The sequence below is a fragment of the Lycium ferocissimum genome, chromosome 9 (genome assembly GCF_029784015.1).
Source record: "Lycium ferocissimum isolate CSIRO_LF1 chromosome 9, AGI_CSIRO_Lferr_CH_V1, whole genome shotgun sequence".
Classification (NCBI taxonomy): domain Eukaryota; kingdom Viridiplantae; phylum Streptophyta; class Magnoliopsida; order Solanales; family Solanaceae; genus Lycium; species Lycium ferocissimum.
Window position 1 is genome coordinate 23,745,550 of NC_081350.1, and position 18,429 is coordinate 23,763,978.

The 18,429-nt window shown below is 36.5% G+C and overlaps 2 protein-coding genes and 1 pseudogene across 2 annotated transcripts; all 3 read left to right on the forward strand.

Moving 5' to 3' along the window:
* The first annotated feature begins 9 nt into the window (after positions 1-9).
* On the forward strand, positions 10-814 carry LOC132031688 (uncharacterized). Its single transcript, XM_059421628.1, has 3 exons — positions 10-230; positions 324-623; positions 733-814. The coding sequence occupies exons 1-3, from the start codon at positions 121-123 to the stop codon at positions 812-814; spliced, it is 492 nt and encodes a 163-aa protein (XP_059277611.1). The 5' UTR covers positions 10-120.
* A 61-nt stretch (positions 815-875) lies between these two features.
* Positions 876-1,970, forward strand: LOC132031689 (uncharacterized). Its single transcript, XM_059421629.1, has one exon. It carries the CDS (start codon positions 876-878, stop codon positions 1,968-1,970), a length of 1,095 nt encoding a protein of 364 aa, XP_059277612.1.
* A 4,974-nt stretch (positions 1,971-6,944) lies between these two features.
* The window catches only part of LOC132029947 (uncharacterized protein At4g15970-like), an 81,718-nt pseudogene continuing 70,233 nt past the window's right edge, over positions 6,945-18,429 (forward strand).

The following is an 18,429-nucleotide window of genomic DNA, read 5'->3' on the forward strand; positions in this document are numbered from 1 at the left end:
AGTTTGATATTCGGGGTACTACGTATCTTCCCGCTATGAATATTGGGCTTCAAAGAGGTACACTTCAACAAGAAACAATGGTAGGAGTTGGTAGCCGAATCACATAACTTTGGTTGGACTATGCAGAGCTGTGATATTCCTGGACCGAGTAGTGCTCCAGATACAAGTGAATTAGGTGGCGGGAGTATAGTTCGATATCGCCCTACTCAAGTGGAGTCATTTACGGAAAGGTAAATATAATGATGTTTTGTTCGCTTAAACTAGGAGACTTCTAACTAATTGTTTTTTAGATTTGAACGCCTTGAATTTTCCTATGTTTGTAGGTGTAACGATTTTGAAGAAAACCCCGTATTAACTCAGCTCACACAAATTGTGAGCAATAATGATGTAGCTAATGATCACTCCGATGAGTCAGATAGTGATATCCCATTAGATCACACAGAAACAGACGATGATCACTCATCTGATGATGATGGTCATTCTTATGAAGACATTACTGCTCGAAGTGATGGTAACGTTAGCTACCATTCTAATGCGATTCCATATTTGGATAACACAGAAGAAGGCCCGGATGATTTTGCCTTCATGAGAGATGACGGTCCAGTTCGATGCACTTTGGGATTGTAAAAAACCCGAATTTATCGATCGGTTAGTATGGTGGAAATGAATATTCTTTTTATTTGTTGGCCCATTTTTAGGGGGTTGATAATTTTCCTTGTATTATGCAATTAGGTATGTTATTTCAGAACAAGCAGGAAATGAAAGGCGCAGTGAGACAATATTGTCTCAAAGAAAAGAAAGAGTTCATTTGTGATCAGTCCAAAGGTAAATTTTGGAGGGTTATTTGCAAGCGTCATATGTTGGGATGTGAGTGAATGATCCATTTTAGAGAAATTTCAAGTGGTATGTGGAAGGCAGGCAAAGCGGTTCTCCACCATAGTTGTCTCACGGATGATTACAGAAAGGATCATTTCAATTTGAACAATCACCTAATTGCTACTACGTTGATACCATATATTATGGTCGATCCATACATCAGTATTAAGTCGATTCAGGAAAAAATAAAAGGATTGCATACGTTTACTCCTAGTTATAGAAAAGCACAAAAGGGGTGTAAGAAAGCTATTGAAATGGTATTTGGTGATTTTGAAACCTCTTTCAAGACATTTCCCCCATACATGGCTGCCTTGAAATATTTCAATCCGGGGACCGTTGTTGAGTGGGAGCACCAATCAACTACAATGCAAGGTGAACACATCTTCCAGTTTCTTTTCTGGGCTTATAAACCAAGCATCGATGGATTCAAAAGTTGCAGGCCTGTCAACTCAATAGACGGTACTCATCTGTACGGTAAGTATGAGATGAAACTGCTAATTGTTGTTGGAATTGATGCGAACAATAACATTTTTTCACTTGCATATGCTATTGATGCACGTGAGAGATTTGAGTCTTGGGCGTGGTTCCTTGTGTTGTTGTGGAGACATATTGTTCGTGAGAGACAAGGAATTGGACTTATTTCTGACCGTCATCAGGGCATCTTGCAATGTGTCCAAACACATGATTGGTTACAACCACCATCCACACACCATAGGTTTTGCGTTCGGCATTTGAAAAGCAACTTCAATAAAAAGTTCCTCAACAGTGACCTTGAGAAGCTAATGTGGTTGGCGGCTACAGAGCACCAGAAGAAGAAGTATAAAATGAGGATGGAACAAATCAAAACAATGTCACCTCCAACGCATCTGTGGTTAAAATCTCTTCCGGAGGAGAAATGGACATTGCATAAGGACAACGGTCATAGGTGGAGGGCTATGACAACGAATGTCTCCGAGTCTTACAACAGTTTATTGAAGAAAGCTCGTGGATTGCCCGTTACTGCCATGGTCCGTTATACGTTTAAAAATCTTATTGATCGGTTTGTTGAGAGAAGCACCCTTGCTGATTTGTTGATTGCGGATAAAAAGTTTTAGCCGCGCGCTGTTGAAAAGATGTTTGATGAATACTGGGAGAGGTCCCTAAAGCATACTAACATGCAAAGAATACAATGCAACTGAAGGGGTCTTTGAGATTCTGACATTTGCACACGAAGGTAAGGGTGGAAATATCCATAAAGTCTCTGCCGAAGGGAAAAAGTGTTCGTGTGGGAAGTGGAGAAACTACCATATGCCATGTTCACATGCAATTAAATTTTGTGATATCCGCGGAATTCAACCAAAGGACTATGTTAGCAAGTACTACAGTTGCAGGTTTTACAAGCAAACGTACAATGGAAATTTTTCACCGTTGGGTGATGAGGCATATTGGCCACCTTCTCCTTCGCCAGTTAATTGCAAACACCGAATACGAGCGAACTTCAGGAACGCGGACTATAACTAGAAGGAGGAATGAAATGGATATAGCTCCTGCTCGCATGGCTAGAAACTGTAGTACGTGCAAGCAAACAGGTCATAACAAAAATCGCCGCCATTTAAATCGTAGTTGTTGTTGCTTGTTGGTTTTTATGTTTTTTCTTAACTTGTAAGATTGTTGTTTCCTTATGTAATCTTCCAAGAATATATAACATGTCTTGTGCCGTTTAATAGTTAGTATGTAATTTAACATTTATTACTCAGTTAATGTGTGACATTTATTTAACTTATATTTTATTTTTTATTTACGTTCGCATATATAACACATATTTAATTATTGCATGTGTTAAAATATTTATTTGAGTTAATCATCGAAATTAACTATATGCTTTAAAAATTAAAAAAATCAATAATTTTTTTTTTATTAAAAACACAGCCGAATATGATTTAAATAGAGGCAACGTCTTACAAACTATTTGTAAAACGTCGGGGAGAAAAAATTAATGAAAGGTATAACGTGGACTGATCCATGTTATACAAATAATTTTGTATAACGTGGATCAGTCCACGTTATACAAAAAAATATTATTATTTTTTTGTTTTGTGATTCTGACAGTGGAAAAGAAAAAGTTGGGGTATAACATGGATCAGTCCACGTTATACCCGTTTTGGTATATATATATTCGGCTACCCCCTTTTGGTTTATACCGTGTATTTTTATACTTTTTAGGCTCTGGACTCGGAACGAAAAGGTGCAGCAAAATGGAAAACAATTGTGCAAATTGCCTTTAGTGTGGGACCCACAAGAAAAAAGAAAAGCAAAATCAAATGAAGAAAGAGGAGTATAGTACGTGCAAGTCTCCGTTTTGGAAACGTACCGTGCTCACTAATTGAAAAAGCAATTTGAACGTAAGCTTGCCAAGTTGAAGAAGTTCATATTAAAATAATAATAGTACTAATAATAAAAAAGGGAGTAAATAAATGGAGAAAAAATAATTGTGGGGCCCTAAGTTTGGACTTTGCAGATATCATTTGCAATTTCTCAAATTGCCAAGATCAAGCGGCTGAAGCAAGGTGCATAAACCAATCAATTTGATTGGCTGAAGAAGTTGGCAAACCTTACTATAAATTGAGGCTTCACTTTCTCGTGTGGAGAGGGAAAACAGAGATAACGAGAGGAGAACTACAACATATATTGTTCCATTCTTAAGTTCTTTTTCTACTATTTCTTCAATCATTTAGTGTTAGGAAATTATTCTAGTTCCTACTTTTAATTAAATAGCGGAATTATTCTTTTTTAATATTTTTTCTATTTTCTCATTAATGGATAATTATTTTTCCATAGGTTGTATTAACTCTAATATGGAGTAACTTTTGTGTTGGGAGAATGACAGATCTTGATATTTCTATATAATAGTAGATATTATTCTTCAATTTCACATGTTTGAGCGGAAGCTTTCTATTTAACTTTTATATACTTTACAGTTAGATGTTATTTTATTGTTAACATTTATCTAATTTATACTACCAATTAATTTGTTACTAATTCTGTAATCGAGAGAGGCGGAAGAAGTAACATAGTTAATTGTCTTATTGATAGATGCTAACATTTATTTAGTGACATCTATTTCTTTTATGTCATAATTAATTTTACTCTTATTTGTAATCGAGAGAAGCAGATAGTGTGTTAATTAGTTATAGCAAGTAAGGTAATCGAAAGGGACTTACTATAAAGAGCATGTTCCAGTTCAAGCGTATATTTCTGGTACTTTAATATTACTATTTTGATAATTAATTTGTATAACCAAGATGAGTGCAATTAATTCTTCAACTTAAGTAATAATATATAAATGTAATCGTGAGAGGCATTTATACATTTATGAGAAATAGAAATTGAAGATTAAAGAATTTACTTTATAGTAGAAATATCAAGTGATGTCAGGAGCCCAACACCTTTTATTATATTTGTGAATAACCAAAATATATCTCCATTGCTCTATTTGCGTATTTTTAGTTAATTAATTCACAACTCAACTCTTTCTGATTTTCTCAAATAGTAATTAAAACAAGAAACGTCTGTAGAATAGATAGACCAATCTCTGTGAGTTCGACCTCTTTCTATACTATTATTTGATAGAGTACGAGTTAAATATCTTTCTATACTATTATTTGATGGTGTACGAGTTAAAATATATATACGCCAGACACTCGTCAAGATACTACCCTGATGCTAGACGTGGCTGACTTTTCTTTGCCTATAATTTCCTGATGCTACACGTTGCTGCATTTTTTTTCCGCCTAATTTTATTTTGGCACTTATTTTTTGTTCAAAGTCCATTTCCATGTGGACCTCTATAATTGGTGTATATTCTGTCTCAAATTATTTGTTGTGTTAGTAAAAATAATTGTCTCAAATTATTTGTCATTTTAGAAGTTCAAGCATAATTAATTATATTTTTCCCATTTTGCCCTTAGTAGAATTTTGTCATTAATGAGTTGGACACATGAATAGAGTATACATTTAATGGAGAGAAATTGGAATTTAGACATAAAAAAGGGTAAAGTAATCAAATACTCTTCATAATTAATATTTCTTAAGGAGAGTGTAATAAAACAAAAAAAAATGACAAATAATTTGAGACGGTCTTAAGGGATACCAGAGCTAAAAACATCATATAATATGAATTGAATGGAGTATTAGATTACTCTTTATTAGTACTATATATAAACAAGGATCTCAAAAACTTATCGTCCTCAGAGAGCACTGAAATACTACCCTGATGCTACACGTGGCTGACTTTTCTTTGCAAATAATTTCCTGATGCTACACATTGCTGCATTTTTCTTTGCCGAATTTTATTTTGGCACTCATTTTTTGTTCAAAGTGCATTTCTATGTGGACCTCTATAATTGGTGTATATTCCGTCTCAAATTATTTATTGTGGTTAGTAAAAATAATTATCTCAAATTATTTGTCATTTTAGAAGTTCAAGCAAAATTTAATTATATTTTTTCTATTTTACCCTTAGTAGAATTTTGTCATTAATGAGTTGGAAACATAAATAGAGTAAACATTTAATAGAGAGAGATTGGAACTTAGACATAAATAAGGGTAAAGTAGTCAAATACTCTTCATAATTAATATTTCTTAGGGAAAAAAAAACAAAAAAAAAATGACAAATAATTTGAGACGGTCTTAAGGGGTGTGCCCAAGCTAAAAACACCATATAATATGTATTGGATGGAGTATTAGATTACTATTTATTAGTACTATATATAAACAAGGATCTCAAAAATTTGTCGCCCTCACCGAGCATTGAAATACTACCCTGATGCTACACGTGGCTGACTTTTCTTTGCCAATAATTTCCTGATGCTACACATTGCTGCATTTTTCTTTGCCTAATTTTATTTTGGCACTCATTTTTTGTTCAAAGTCCATTTCTATGTGGACCTCTATAATTGGTGTATATTCCGTCTCAAATTATTTATTGTGATTAGTAAAAATAGTTGTCTCAAATTATTTGTCGTTTTAGAAGTTCAAGCATAATTAATTATATTTTTTCCATTTTACCCTTAGTAGAATTTTATCATTAATGAGTTGGACACATGAATAGAGTAAACATTTAATGGAAAGAGATTGAAACTTAGACATAAATAAGGGTAAAGTAGTCAAATACTCTTCATAATTAATATTTCTTAAGGAGCGTGTAAAACAAAAAAAAAATGACAAATAATTTGAGACGGTCTTAAGGGGTGTGCGCAAGCTAAAAACACCATATAATATGAATTGGATGGAGTATTAGATTACTCTTTACATTATTTTTCATTAAACATTTTGGTAAAATTTAGACAACTTTGGAGCCACATTTTTGTTTCCAATAGGACATTTATTAAATCTTACTAATTACTCCCCTCTGTTTTAATTTATGTGTCACTTTTCATTTTTCAAAGTCACTTTGACTAAACTTTGAAGCTATATTAAATAAGATCAACTTAATATTTTAAATTAAAATGTAAATACTTAAAAGCTATGCAAAAAATATTGTACATTGTAATTTTAACTGAAAATATTTTTAAGTATAACCTTATATAAAAAACTAAATTGATTTTTGAGGTTCATGTAATGAATTTATTTTTTTCTGAATTTTGTCTAAATTAAAGCTTAAATCGCCACATTTAACTAGCATGAACTCTTGCCAATAAAATGTCATAAGTGGAATTAAAACTTAATAGATTACAAAATGATCTATTTATTTATGAATAAGGAAATGATATGCTCAAAAATTCATAAAAATGCTAATATTTCACCGAATTGTTATTTTATACTATAATTTACTTTACATAATGTCGAAGCACTTGTGTCCCATTGGTATTTGCTAATTCTCCAGCAAATCTTTTTTCTCATAAATAAAAAATATTTAATAATTATGAAAACTTACCAACAATAGATGTTTAATGTGCCACTGAATTATATTAATTATACGGAAAGAAAACATGATACAATAATACTTTTTAATTAAAATATTACGATTTTTATATATTGAGTAAGCCCGGGCCTCATGTAACTAATATATATATATATAGATATAGTTCATGGCAAATCTAGAGGGAGGTGGAAGCAACAACAAATTAGGTGATGAAGAAAATTGTTGGTTGAAGCCATATATAGCCACCACCACTACCAATGGCCTCCACCAACAACAATGAAATAATTTCTTCACGTAACATTGTGAAGATTTTCCTTTGTTTCTTAGCGGTTGCTCTTTTATCTCACCTCCTTTATCACTCTTCTTACCGTCTCCAATTCTTTCCTAATTATAAACCTGTTTCCTCATTGGCTTTCGACTCGAACTATGTAAACACAACTCCGTCATCAAATGGCTCCACGGCTGGAAATTTGCCTCATCACTACAATGATAGTACTGCCAATGTTTCTGCACAAGGATCAAAAGTAAGTTTTCTTTTTCTTTTTTGGCCAAAATGGTAAGTTGTTTGTTCAGTTAAAGTCATAAGCAGGCCTAAATTTGTCTCTATCTTTTACTTCGATACTAGAACTCAACTTGTTCCTATTGAAGCGTTATGCTACTCATAATACAAACAGTTATGTATTTGTCTTGAAAAATTCATTGAATATGTATAAATTGTTATTTTAGAACCAGTAACTTAAACAAATTAGAATCCCGAACTCACAAGCTTCAAATCCTGGCTCCCCTCTGCCTATTAGACACATAATGCTGATATGGTTGGAGCCATGTTCATTAATAGGAACAAGTGTGTATTTCTCTCTTTCTTCTTTTTTTCAGCATTTGGAAAATTTGCTTGAATAAAGCTTTTAGAAGAAGTTAATTTTTGGTTTCAAAAGCTAGTGTTTGGGTAGTTGAAGTTTCTTTCTTTTTCTCTTTTCTTTTTGGAGATTTTTTGAGCTTTTTGTGAGCGAATGAGAACAACCTCAAAACTTCTTCATGATAAACCCAATTTTGAAAGAAAAGAAAAAAAAAACGTTTTAAAACTTCTTGAAAATATTATACAATCATTGTGTTACAAAAAAAAAAAAAAAAAATCAGAAACATGATTTTCTTTTCTCAAAAAAATGTCTTTACATAGATAAATTGAAGAGTGTGCTAAATTAGATCCCAGTTAATTACAAGCCAATCTGAATTTGACTTCCAATGATTATCCTTTAATTCTTTAATCCCTCTGTCTCAAAATATTTGTCGTCCTTATCAAAATACTTGTCTCAAAATATTTGTCGTTTTATTTAACCAAGACAAATTAAGTAACTTTTTTCCATTTTACCCTTGTATTAATTAATAACATTTAAGAGGTTCTCACCATCAATGGAGTAGAAATTTATTGAGGAGAGATATGTTAAGAGGGTAAAATAGTCAAAATGCTAGCCTTATAAATGCTTTCTTAAGGGGCGTGCAAATGAAAAATGCGACAAATATTTTGAGACGGAGGGAGTACTATTTACTCCCTTTGTTTCAATTCATGTGGCTTGACGAGAGTCAAACAAATTCACTACTCACCCGTTCATTTTTACTTGTCCGTGTTTGACTTAGCACATCTCTTAAAAAGTAATTAATAAAATGATAAGTTTGCTATATCACCCTTTAATTAAATATAATAAATTTAGTATTTTGGAAAATGCATTGAAAAATGAGTATAATTAATAATAAGGGTAACTTAGGAATTAAGAGTTTTTAAGCCAAACTAGCTTTTAAGCACTTTTGTAGTGTTTGAGTAAAATAAAAAATGCTTTTAAGCACTTTTTTTAAGTCAAAATAACAAAAATAAGACAAAAACCATAAACAAGAATTCCTAATTTATGGCTTTTGACTTATGAGTCAAAAGCCATAAGCCAATCCAAATGGGCTCTTGTGATAAATATACTGTCTTGATTTGCTAAACTGGACAAGTAAAAGCGTACATGTATTTTTAGTATAGTAGACAAGTAAAAATGAACGGTGAGAGTAAATTGTATTAAAAAATCACTACCAGATTTGTGTATATTTTCAGGAGAAGAAGAAGAAGCAAAAAAGCAAGTTAGATAAAGTGTTGGAGAAAGCAGCAATGGGAGACAAAACAGTGATAATAACAACTCTAAATGCAGCATGGACAGAGCCAAACTCCATATTTGATATTTTCTTGAAAAGCTTTAGAGTTGGAAACCAAACAAAACCACTTTTGAAACATGTTTTAGTTGCAGCTTTGGACCAAACTGCATATACTCGTTGTTTGGAGAAACAACTTCATTGCTATGCACTCACTACAAAAGGTGTTGATTTCTCTGGTGAGGCTCTTTATATGAGTGAGGATTATTTCAAGATTACGTGGAGGAAAATTTATTTTCAGCGTAATGTTCTTGAGATGGGATATAACTTCATTTTCACGGTAGTCTTCCTTCACTTTATCATTAACATTAATTTTATTAAATATATATTAATCACATAAGAAAACTTTTACACTATCGGGTCACCTAAAAATTAGAAATAATTATCCATAATTAGTGAAACTAGCTGATAAATGAGGGTTTAACTAATACGATTCATTTACACCGTAAAGAACTTTTACACAATAAATGTATTTTCTGGGTTTTTCACCTCATCTTTTTTTTTTTTTTTTTATCAAATTACCCAGTCTTCCTCTGGGCAGTGTTGTATTAGCAAAATATTACAAGGAGGGGGGCTGGGCCTAACCTCCATTACAACACATTATTTGGTGATCCCATCACCACAAAATACCAGAATAGACCGAAACAAGCAGGCCACATTCTGGTGTCAAAAGCATTCTAACTAACATAAAAATTAGCCTTGTCAAACTTGGATCTAATGCTAGGCAATTGGCTCTTATCTAGTAGGAAAGGGCCTCTAGTTAGTCTAGGCATGTCAGAATATTGATGTATATGACAGTTTTGGCTGGAACTAGATGCTAGCTTTGCCAAACTATCCGCTACTTGGTTGCATTCTCTAAAACAATGTTTCACCTGGAAGTTCGTTTCCCGCTTGATTCTCAGAATCTTGTCGATGATGTGCTTTAGCTTCATATTTGGAATTCGACTCTCAATCATATTTGTTATCACCATGGAATCAAGTTCCGGGATGAAATCGGTGTACCCACTCGTGACACCATGTCACCCCAACTTCGACCGCAAGAGCTTCAGCGATGTTGTTACTCTTGCCTTTGCCACGGTGATAGAAAAGGCCATGATCAGGTCTCCACGGCAGTCCCTCAAGATGCCTCCGATTCCAGCTGTGCCTTTTTCAGTGATATAACTTCCATCCGTGTTCATTTTCATGGTGCCAAAAGGTGGCATCTCCCAAAGGACTTGCCACCACTTTGTAATGGGTCTTAATTTTTCTATGGTGTAGCAGATCTCGGTCCATCTGGCCATGTCTCGATGGGGGAAAGAGTTTGCTCGCGGTGACTTGATGGTCCAAATTCCATGATAGAGTATCTTCCCTATGTTTATCTTCCTTTGGTTCCCATATTTGCATGAACATCTCTGCTTCCATAATTCCCAGCATATGATGAGGGGGGTGACCTGCAAAATTAGTTTTTGAACGCTGTTAGTGTATTTACAATCCCTCCATTTCTTAAAAATTGCAGGGATAGGTTGGTCGGTGTGCCGAATTCCCAAGGGGTTGCCAAAGAAACTCCAAGTTTGATGGGCAATTTCACTTTCAACAAAGAAATGTTGTATTGTCTCATATGTAGGGACCCTGCAGCACACACACATGGATCTTCTATCAGTTCCAAATTTGCCAATAATGTCATCAAATGGTACTTTTCTTTTAAAAATTCTCCAGTTCAAAAAGGAAAATTTAAAAGGGATTCTTTTGTGCCAAAGGCTGTTGAGGAAAGGAAAGCTTGGTCCAGAGGTTCGTATGGAGTGCCAAGCACTTTTGTTAGTGAAACAACCGTCGTCGGACAGTTGCCAAATTGGAAAGTCCGTTCCATTTTGTTCATCAATGTTAATCTGAGCAATGCTCTGGGCAGCCTGCATAGGGACGAAATTTAGAAGTTTAGCAAAGTTCCAACTATTATTATCAAAGAAAAAATTAGCAAGAGAGCTTAGCTGATCTTCCTATGCCGGGGAAGATTTTAGCTAAAGCTCCTTTACTGTCCAATTATCCCACCAAAACTAGAATTGCACGATCGAATTTTCCAAACAATGTGAGGTTCAATCTTGGCTCTAATTTTTACAAGACTTTTCCAAGTGTGGGAGTCGGATGAGATTGCAACTTTTGTGACACAATGTGCTCTCTTGCGGTATTTGTTTTTGGAGAAAGTTGGCCCAAAGCGACGATTGAGTTCTAAATCTCCACTATCTTTTCACTATGTGAGTATAGAGATATCCTCCATTTTCTTTATGTCAATACCACCTTCTTCTTTAGGTAGGCAAAGCTTGTCCCAAGATGATCAATGGTAATTGTTCTTACCATTATTGGATCCCCAAAGAAAATTAGCAAAATGTTTCTCCATAAGCTTTAGAACTCCCTTGGGAGGATTCATAGCAGACATAATGTAAACAGGGAGAGATTGGAGCACATGCTTGATGAGAGTAATTTTTCCCCCATGAGAAAGCATTTTCCCTTGCCATCCATTTAGTCTCTTAACAATTTTAAAAAGCATGCCATCAAAGAGAGTAGCATTCTTCCTCCCAAAGTAGATAGGACAGCCAAGATAAGTGAAAGGGAACGGTTTATCAATAAAGCCAGAAATATTTCTCATCCTATTAATCCTGTAAACAGAAGTGTTAGGAGCAGTGATAAAGAAGCTTTTGTTGTTGTTAACTTTTTGTCCAGAAGCCTTCTCATATCTCCTGATTTGATGCATAATAAGCTTAATAGACTTATTGTTACCTCCACAAAAATAACAATGTCATCGCATATGCAAGTGTGGTTAATGATAGGTCCTTTGGAATCCATGGCGAAAAGGGTTAAAGTGGTCGTCTTTGATTAAGACTATTTAAAGCCCTAGACAAAACTTCAACTATTTCCAATAATAAAGAGAGAGGGTGAGAGAGGGTCACCTTGTTTGAGCCCCCGAGTCGAGGTAAAGAAACCACTTCTGGCGCCATTCAAGATAATGGAATACCAAACTCCAACAAGCAGATTACTAATAATATGGAGAAAACCATCCGAGAAACCAAACTTTTTCATGACAGCCAATAAAAAATCCCAGGACATTCTATCATAGGCTTTAGCCATGTCAAGTTTGATAATCATATTACCCCCCCTATTATACTTCTTAATACCATTGACAATTTCTTGCGCAAGGAGGACATTTTCAGTAATGAGCCTGCCTTTGACAAATCCACTTTGATTTTCTGAGATGATATTCTCCAAGAGAGGGTTAAGTCTAACGGAGATAGTTTTGGAAATGATTTTGCAGGAGAAGTTGGTGAGGCTAATAGGTGTCACGACCCAACCCCGTAGGCGGTGACTAGTGCCCGATCTGGGCACCCAAACACATCTATCAAACGCTATCTCAAATCATAACGAACGCATTCAAATATATAGCGAGCGAAACACAAGGCTATGTTTCAAATTTAGATAATTTCGAGAAAAATTTCGGCGAGTTTCCTTTGTTTAATGGACTATCCAAAATAACCCCGGCGCGTAAAATACCAACAAAGGCCACACGGGCCAACAAAATATCATATACAAATGCGGACGGGCGCCGCGGCAAGGAAATGATCGCCCAAACACAACGTATACACACACAACGAACAGGTAGGCACAACCCACAAAACAAGTCCACGGACCTAAACGTACGTACGTAATCATATGACGGGACGGGGCCCCGCCGTACCCATGAACAATATATATAAATGCAACAGACGAATATATATACCAAAAGTATAAGCTCCGGAATGAGAGGAGCACTCCAATACAGGCGGGTGTCCTAAACGAGTGGATCGCAAAATGAACGTGCCCAGACTGGCGGCATGAAACGCGACCCGGAGAAGGGGTCGGTACGAAATATGTGCCTAGAGTATGCAAAGCGAGAAGAACAAATACGAACAATAATCGAATCGAAGTATGGAAAATAATACATATCCAAAAAATATCAAAATTTTTATTTCCAAAGTATAAATTATGCATAGGGCACGGGGGAAAATATGGTCGCCGCGTCGATGGCGCGCGCAACACAAGATAACACCGTAAAGTTTCAAATCCGAATCCCCGTCACACATCACAACACAAGATAACGCCAATCACGGCGATAACGCCAAACATAAAAGAACCCGGCCCTCGAGCGAGGAGCACGGTGAACCATAAACACCGATAACACCGGAATGTATCACAAAGCGCACGACAACGAGCCGGCCGGAACCGCGAACGATATCATAGTAGGCACGAGCGGAGGTAGTGAGGAATCATATGCATAAAATCATTAGTATAAACCCGAAGGATAAATAAAATAGTCATATTCGAAATCGGAATAATAATTATCACTTTTTGTTTCAAAGTTATCGAGTTTACATAAAAAGGGCGTCGCGGACCCACGGACGAGTATAGACCCGAACCGAGCCCGCCTATGAAAAACATACTCATTATATATCATACAAACTCCTACGAAAGTTTCAAAGCATTCCGAGTTTCTGCGAGAAAGTTATGAGCGTTTGTAGTTTTTGAATCACTAATGAATAAGTTCTTAAAAAAAAAAAATCAGCTTTTAAGTAGCCTTTGCAAATTATTAATTCCAAGGATGTAAGGATCAATATTATGGCATATTAGCACAAGGATACCAAGGAAACAAGTGCGAATCACGTACAAGCTCGGATTTCGAGAATAGAGTTTCCTCGAGGCTTGAATCATAGCCTAACTTTAACCGAGACATGCCAAAAAGGAAGGTTACTTTACATACCTCAAACGCTCTCCAAAATGACCCAAACTCAAGCTAATCCAATCTATGATTCGGGCTGCCCACGATCTATAAACAAGCCATAAAATGCCAATTATTAGCCAAAGACTTTTTGGGCATTAGATTCCAAATTTGCCCTTAATTCTACAGAAATTCGGGCAGCATTTCCCCTATAATAAAGCCACCCCGAGAATCTAACTCGGCCATATCAATCAACAACAACAACAACGACCAATCCTAACAACATCAACAACCAATCCGAAAGGCAAAACAACAATAATAGCTTTCTTTTCTATTATTCAACAACTTACATAAATTAACTCAACGGCTTACATTCAAGCCGTATTATCGCTTATACATTTGATTATTAACCCAAACCCATACTAACAACATTCAAGAACATTCTAAACAATTCACATAATAATTCCAACAACCCACAATTTTTTCCATTTTGGGCCGAAAACGATCCCAACCGAGAGCGACTCTTTAATTTCATTTTTCCTCATTTTCAAGTCATGCTTTGTGTCACAATCCTCAATATAACGATGTCATTTTCATAAAATATACAATTCATGTCAAATGCACGAAAGTCTCTCAAAACAGCCCGCAACAATTCACCATATCACTTTGGGACATTAAACTTTCATTTCCAACTAGAAGTCATCACAACAACCATTAAAACGCTAAGCGACATTAGTGTGTTCTTTGGCATATAGCATGACCCATATTCGTCTATCACTACACATATACATATTTTGATGATTCTTAGCCATCTTCACCTACAACAATTTAACATGCTACAAGGAATTTATTCAACATAACCCAACACACAATACACACATTTACACGGATAGCACACCCATCACACAACCCACTTCCAACATACTATATCTCATGATTTTCATCCATATTAACATACTACAATGTGCAAAAACATTCATAACTCATAAAACAAGAGAAATCTTACCTTTACTTCTTTACTCCACAATTAGGCTAGGTTTGAAATCTGAAAAATAATGGCTAGATCGCTCCAACCACGCTTCCACGTCACTTAGGGACCTCAAAATAATGGGTTTTCATCATCAAAATAATTTTGGAGGACAAGAAATGAGGGATGATTTTTGGCCTTCTTGGCGAGAGCTTCTTGCTCTTCACCTTGGTCTCTCTCTTTTTTTTTTCAAGTGGATGAAGTTAAAAGAATGAAGTGGTCATCTTTATTTCCAAGTAGATGCAAGACTTGGTCAAGTTCCCTTGGCCCACATTAAATGAGTTGGACCACTTAAAAGGTGACACAAACATTGTGTGGGCCAACACTTGGAAATTGTGGATGATTTTCCACTTCCAATTTTTATCACTTTTGGTCCCCAAATTTTCCTAATTGTTCCATACCAATAAATTCATACACAACTTATATCTCAAAATAAAATCGAAGGTCAAGAATCCCGACTTTGTATCCCAAAATAATTTTTGTCCTTAACTTATCGTAATTAATCCAGATTATTCCACTGTACAAAAATACGGGTTCTAACATCCTCCCCCCCTTAAGAACATTCGTCCACGAATGTTAGATTTATCTTACCGGTCATACAACAATTTGGGGGAGTTTCCTTATCACTATCACAACAATACATTGATCAACGATTCATTAAAAAACATAGTCAAAAGAGAATTGGATTACTGTAGGCTCGAAAATAAATGAGGATACTTCTTCTTCATATGCTCCTCGGCCTTCCTGTCATTTCCTCTCGATTATTGTTCCGCCTGTTGACTTTAACGTAAATCATATCTTTGTTCCGCAACCTTTTTACCCGACGATCCAATATGGCTATAGGTCCTCATAAGATAGCTCCTGACTCGAATATCATCTACGGAAAGACTGAGGGGTCACCAATACATTTACGAAGCATGGAAACATGAAATACGGGTGAACCGCTCCCAAATCGGCCGGGCAGATCTAACTCATAGGCAACCTTGCCTATTGTGCGAACAATCCGGGTACGGTCCAATATACCTTGGACCGAGCTTCCCTTTCTTGCCGAATCTCATAACCCTTTCATAGGTGACACTTTCGGAAAACCTAATCGCCAACAAACTCCAAAGGTCGACGACGATTATCCGCATATGATTTCCGACTCGGGTCGCTAACAATCTCTCCCGAATAAGTTTCACCTTATCCACGGCCCGCCGGACCACATACGGGCCAATCAACTCGATCCCCGACATCAAACCAACCGATCGGTGGTCACACTTTCGCCATACAATGCCTCATAAGGTGCCATATGAATACCGGAGTGGTAGCTATTATACGCGAAATTCAACAAGCGGCAAATGGTCATCTCGGCTACCTTCGAAATCTATAACACGAGCCCGCAACATATCTTCCGGTGTCCGAATAGTGCGCTCGGCTCGTCCGTCGACCGGGGATGGAATGTCGTACCGAGACTCACCGCGTCCCCAATCCTCACGAAAGGATCTCCAGAAATTGGTCGTAACCGGGCACCTGCGGAGATAATAGATAAGGGAACTCCATGAAGTCGCACAATCTCCACGATATAAAGTCCGGCATAATCCTCGGTGAGTAGGTAGTCCCACGGAAGAAAATGAGCCGATTTTTTGTCAACCGATCAACGATAACCCAAATAGAATCGTACCCTCCGTGGAGTGCGAGGTAAACCTCGTAATGAAATCCATATTAATGATCTCCACTTCCATGTCGGTATCTCCATCTCCGTGACCTTGGCCGGAGCCGGTGCTCAATCTTTAACCCGCCGACAATTCGGACACCGAGCGACAAACTCTCGCTATATCTCTTTTCATACCATCCCACCAATATAAGCATCTAAGATCATGGTACATCTTCGCGACCCCGCGTGAACGAGAATATCGGGCATAATGTGCCTCGCCCATAACCCGGCCGCAACCCCGTCAACGTACACACACCTGCCCCCCGTGAAATAACACTCCATCGGGTGAAATCTCCAACGAGTCTTCTCCCGAGCGAGGGCGCATCTCTCGCTCGTGCCGTAATAGATCCTGCATACCGATGCCGCTTTAATATCTTCGTAATGTAGACTCGCCAATACCTCGACCGTAAACCCCAACATCTCCGAGGAATCTCGCTAAACGAACTCCAAGACTAGCCAACGATGAATATCGCGAACCATTGCTTTACTCTGCCGATGGCACGTACGCTAGGCCGCCCATGGACTTGCGACTAAGTGCATCCGCCACAACATTAGCTTTCCGGATGGTAGAGAATATCAACATCATAATCTTTTAACAACTCTAACCACCTCCTCTGCCGCAAGTTCGACTTTCTTCGCTTAAAGATGTCTGGGAGGCTCTTCATGACCGTATAAATATCAACGTGAACCCCATATAAGTTGTTACATCCGGCATTTTTGCGTATTCGAAAGTTTGGAAGTAACCTTGACTTACATGGAATTGAATGGAAATCATGAAATTATGGTGTGTGTGCATGTGTATGTGTGAGCCGTGTATGTGTGTGTGTGAATATAGCCGTGTGTGTGTGTGGTGGTGCATGGAATTGGTGTTGAGTTTTGTGTTATATTTTAGTTGATTATTGTGGAATATGAATTGAAAGTGAAAGTAGAATGAATTTGATGGAAGTTGGAAAAATAAGGGTTGGCGGGGTAGTTGTGGTAAATGGAAATGGACATGAATTAATTTCGTTTAGTATGTTAATTATGTTGTTATGGTGTTATGAAGTAAATAGAAGGTTTAATGAGTTAAGTTGGTGTTGAAGTTGGTTGTAGGTTGTTATGAGAAATTATGTGATTTTATTATAGTCATGTAATTATGGAAATGAATTTGTAAGATATAAATTATGATGGTTGTTTATGGAATTGAAAGGTTTAAGTGCGGATTATGGTCATGGACTATTTTGTGTTTGACATGTTAATTGTGTTACGACGATTCTTATATTATGAATCAAGGTTTAATGGGTTGAGTTAGTATTGATTTGAAAGTATGAAGTTGAAATGAGAATTATGGAATTATGTTGGAAAGTAAGCATATTGTGTTGATAATTGTTGTTGTTGATGTTGTTATTGGCTTGTTGTTGGTTAGTTTGAGCCGAGTTAATTCTCGGGTGTCATATTTATAGGGGAAGTGTTGTCAAAAATTTGGTAGCCAAGAATAACCCCAAGTTGAAATATTAGTTTGCATGAATAGTAATTGGTAAGAATGACCATTTGCTTTTGGACGAAACGGGAGTTGAGATTTGAGGAGCATAAGCAGCAATCCAGGCATGTAAAGCCTTGCCGCCTTTATTCTTTGGCATGTTCTCGAGCCTATCGTGCTTGAAAACGAGCTTTGATTGTACTTGCCTCTCGGGTTCGAGATTGAAAATAGCGCCAAATCATTACGGTAAGAATGAACCAAATTAACTTCCAAATCGACCTATAAACTCGTGCAACTTCCATAAATGGAGTCGAAACACTTTAAAATGATTATGGACGACTCCCCAAGGTTCATTATCTATAATTTACATACTTTATTATGACAACCGTGTGGGCCCACAATACCCGAAACCTTGCAAGGTCCAAATCGATCTTTCGTCTATTTTTCGATAACTTTAACTGCCCTCCGTAACTAAGAGCATTATGACCGTTTTTTTCCCAATCAATATTATTCGGGCCTCCGGAACGATTCTCGATACTCTTCGATATGATCCCCATTCGAA

Bases quoted from the DNA above. Each gene is read 5' to 3' on its own strand.
- LOC132031688 (XM_059421628.1), top strand. From the start codon at position 121: ATGCAGAGCTGTGATATTCCTGGACCGAGTAGTGCTCCAGATACAAGT. The intron at 231-323 runs GTAAATATAATG...CTATGTTTGTAG, and splicing joins GTGGAGTCATTTACGGAAAG to GTGTAACGATTTTGAAGAAA. The intron at 624-732 runs GTAAAAAACCCG...TTATGCAATTAG, and splicing joins GTTCGATGCACTTTGGGATT to GTATGTTATTTCAGAACAAG.
- LOC132031689 (XM_059421629.1), top strand. From the start codon at position 876: ATGATCCATTTTAGAGAAATTTCAAGTGGTATGTGGAAGGCAGGCAAA.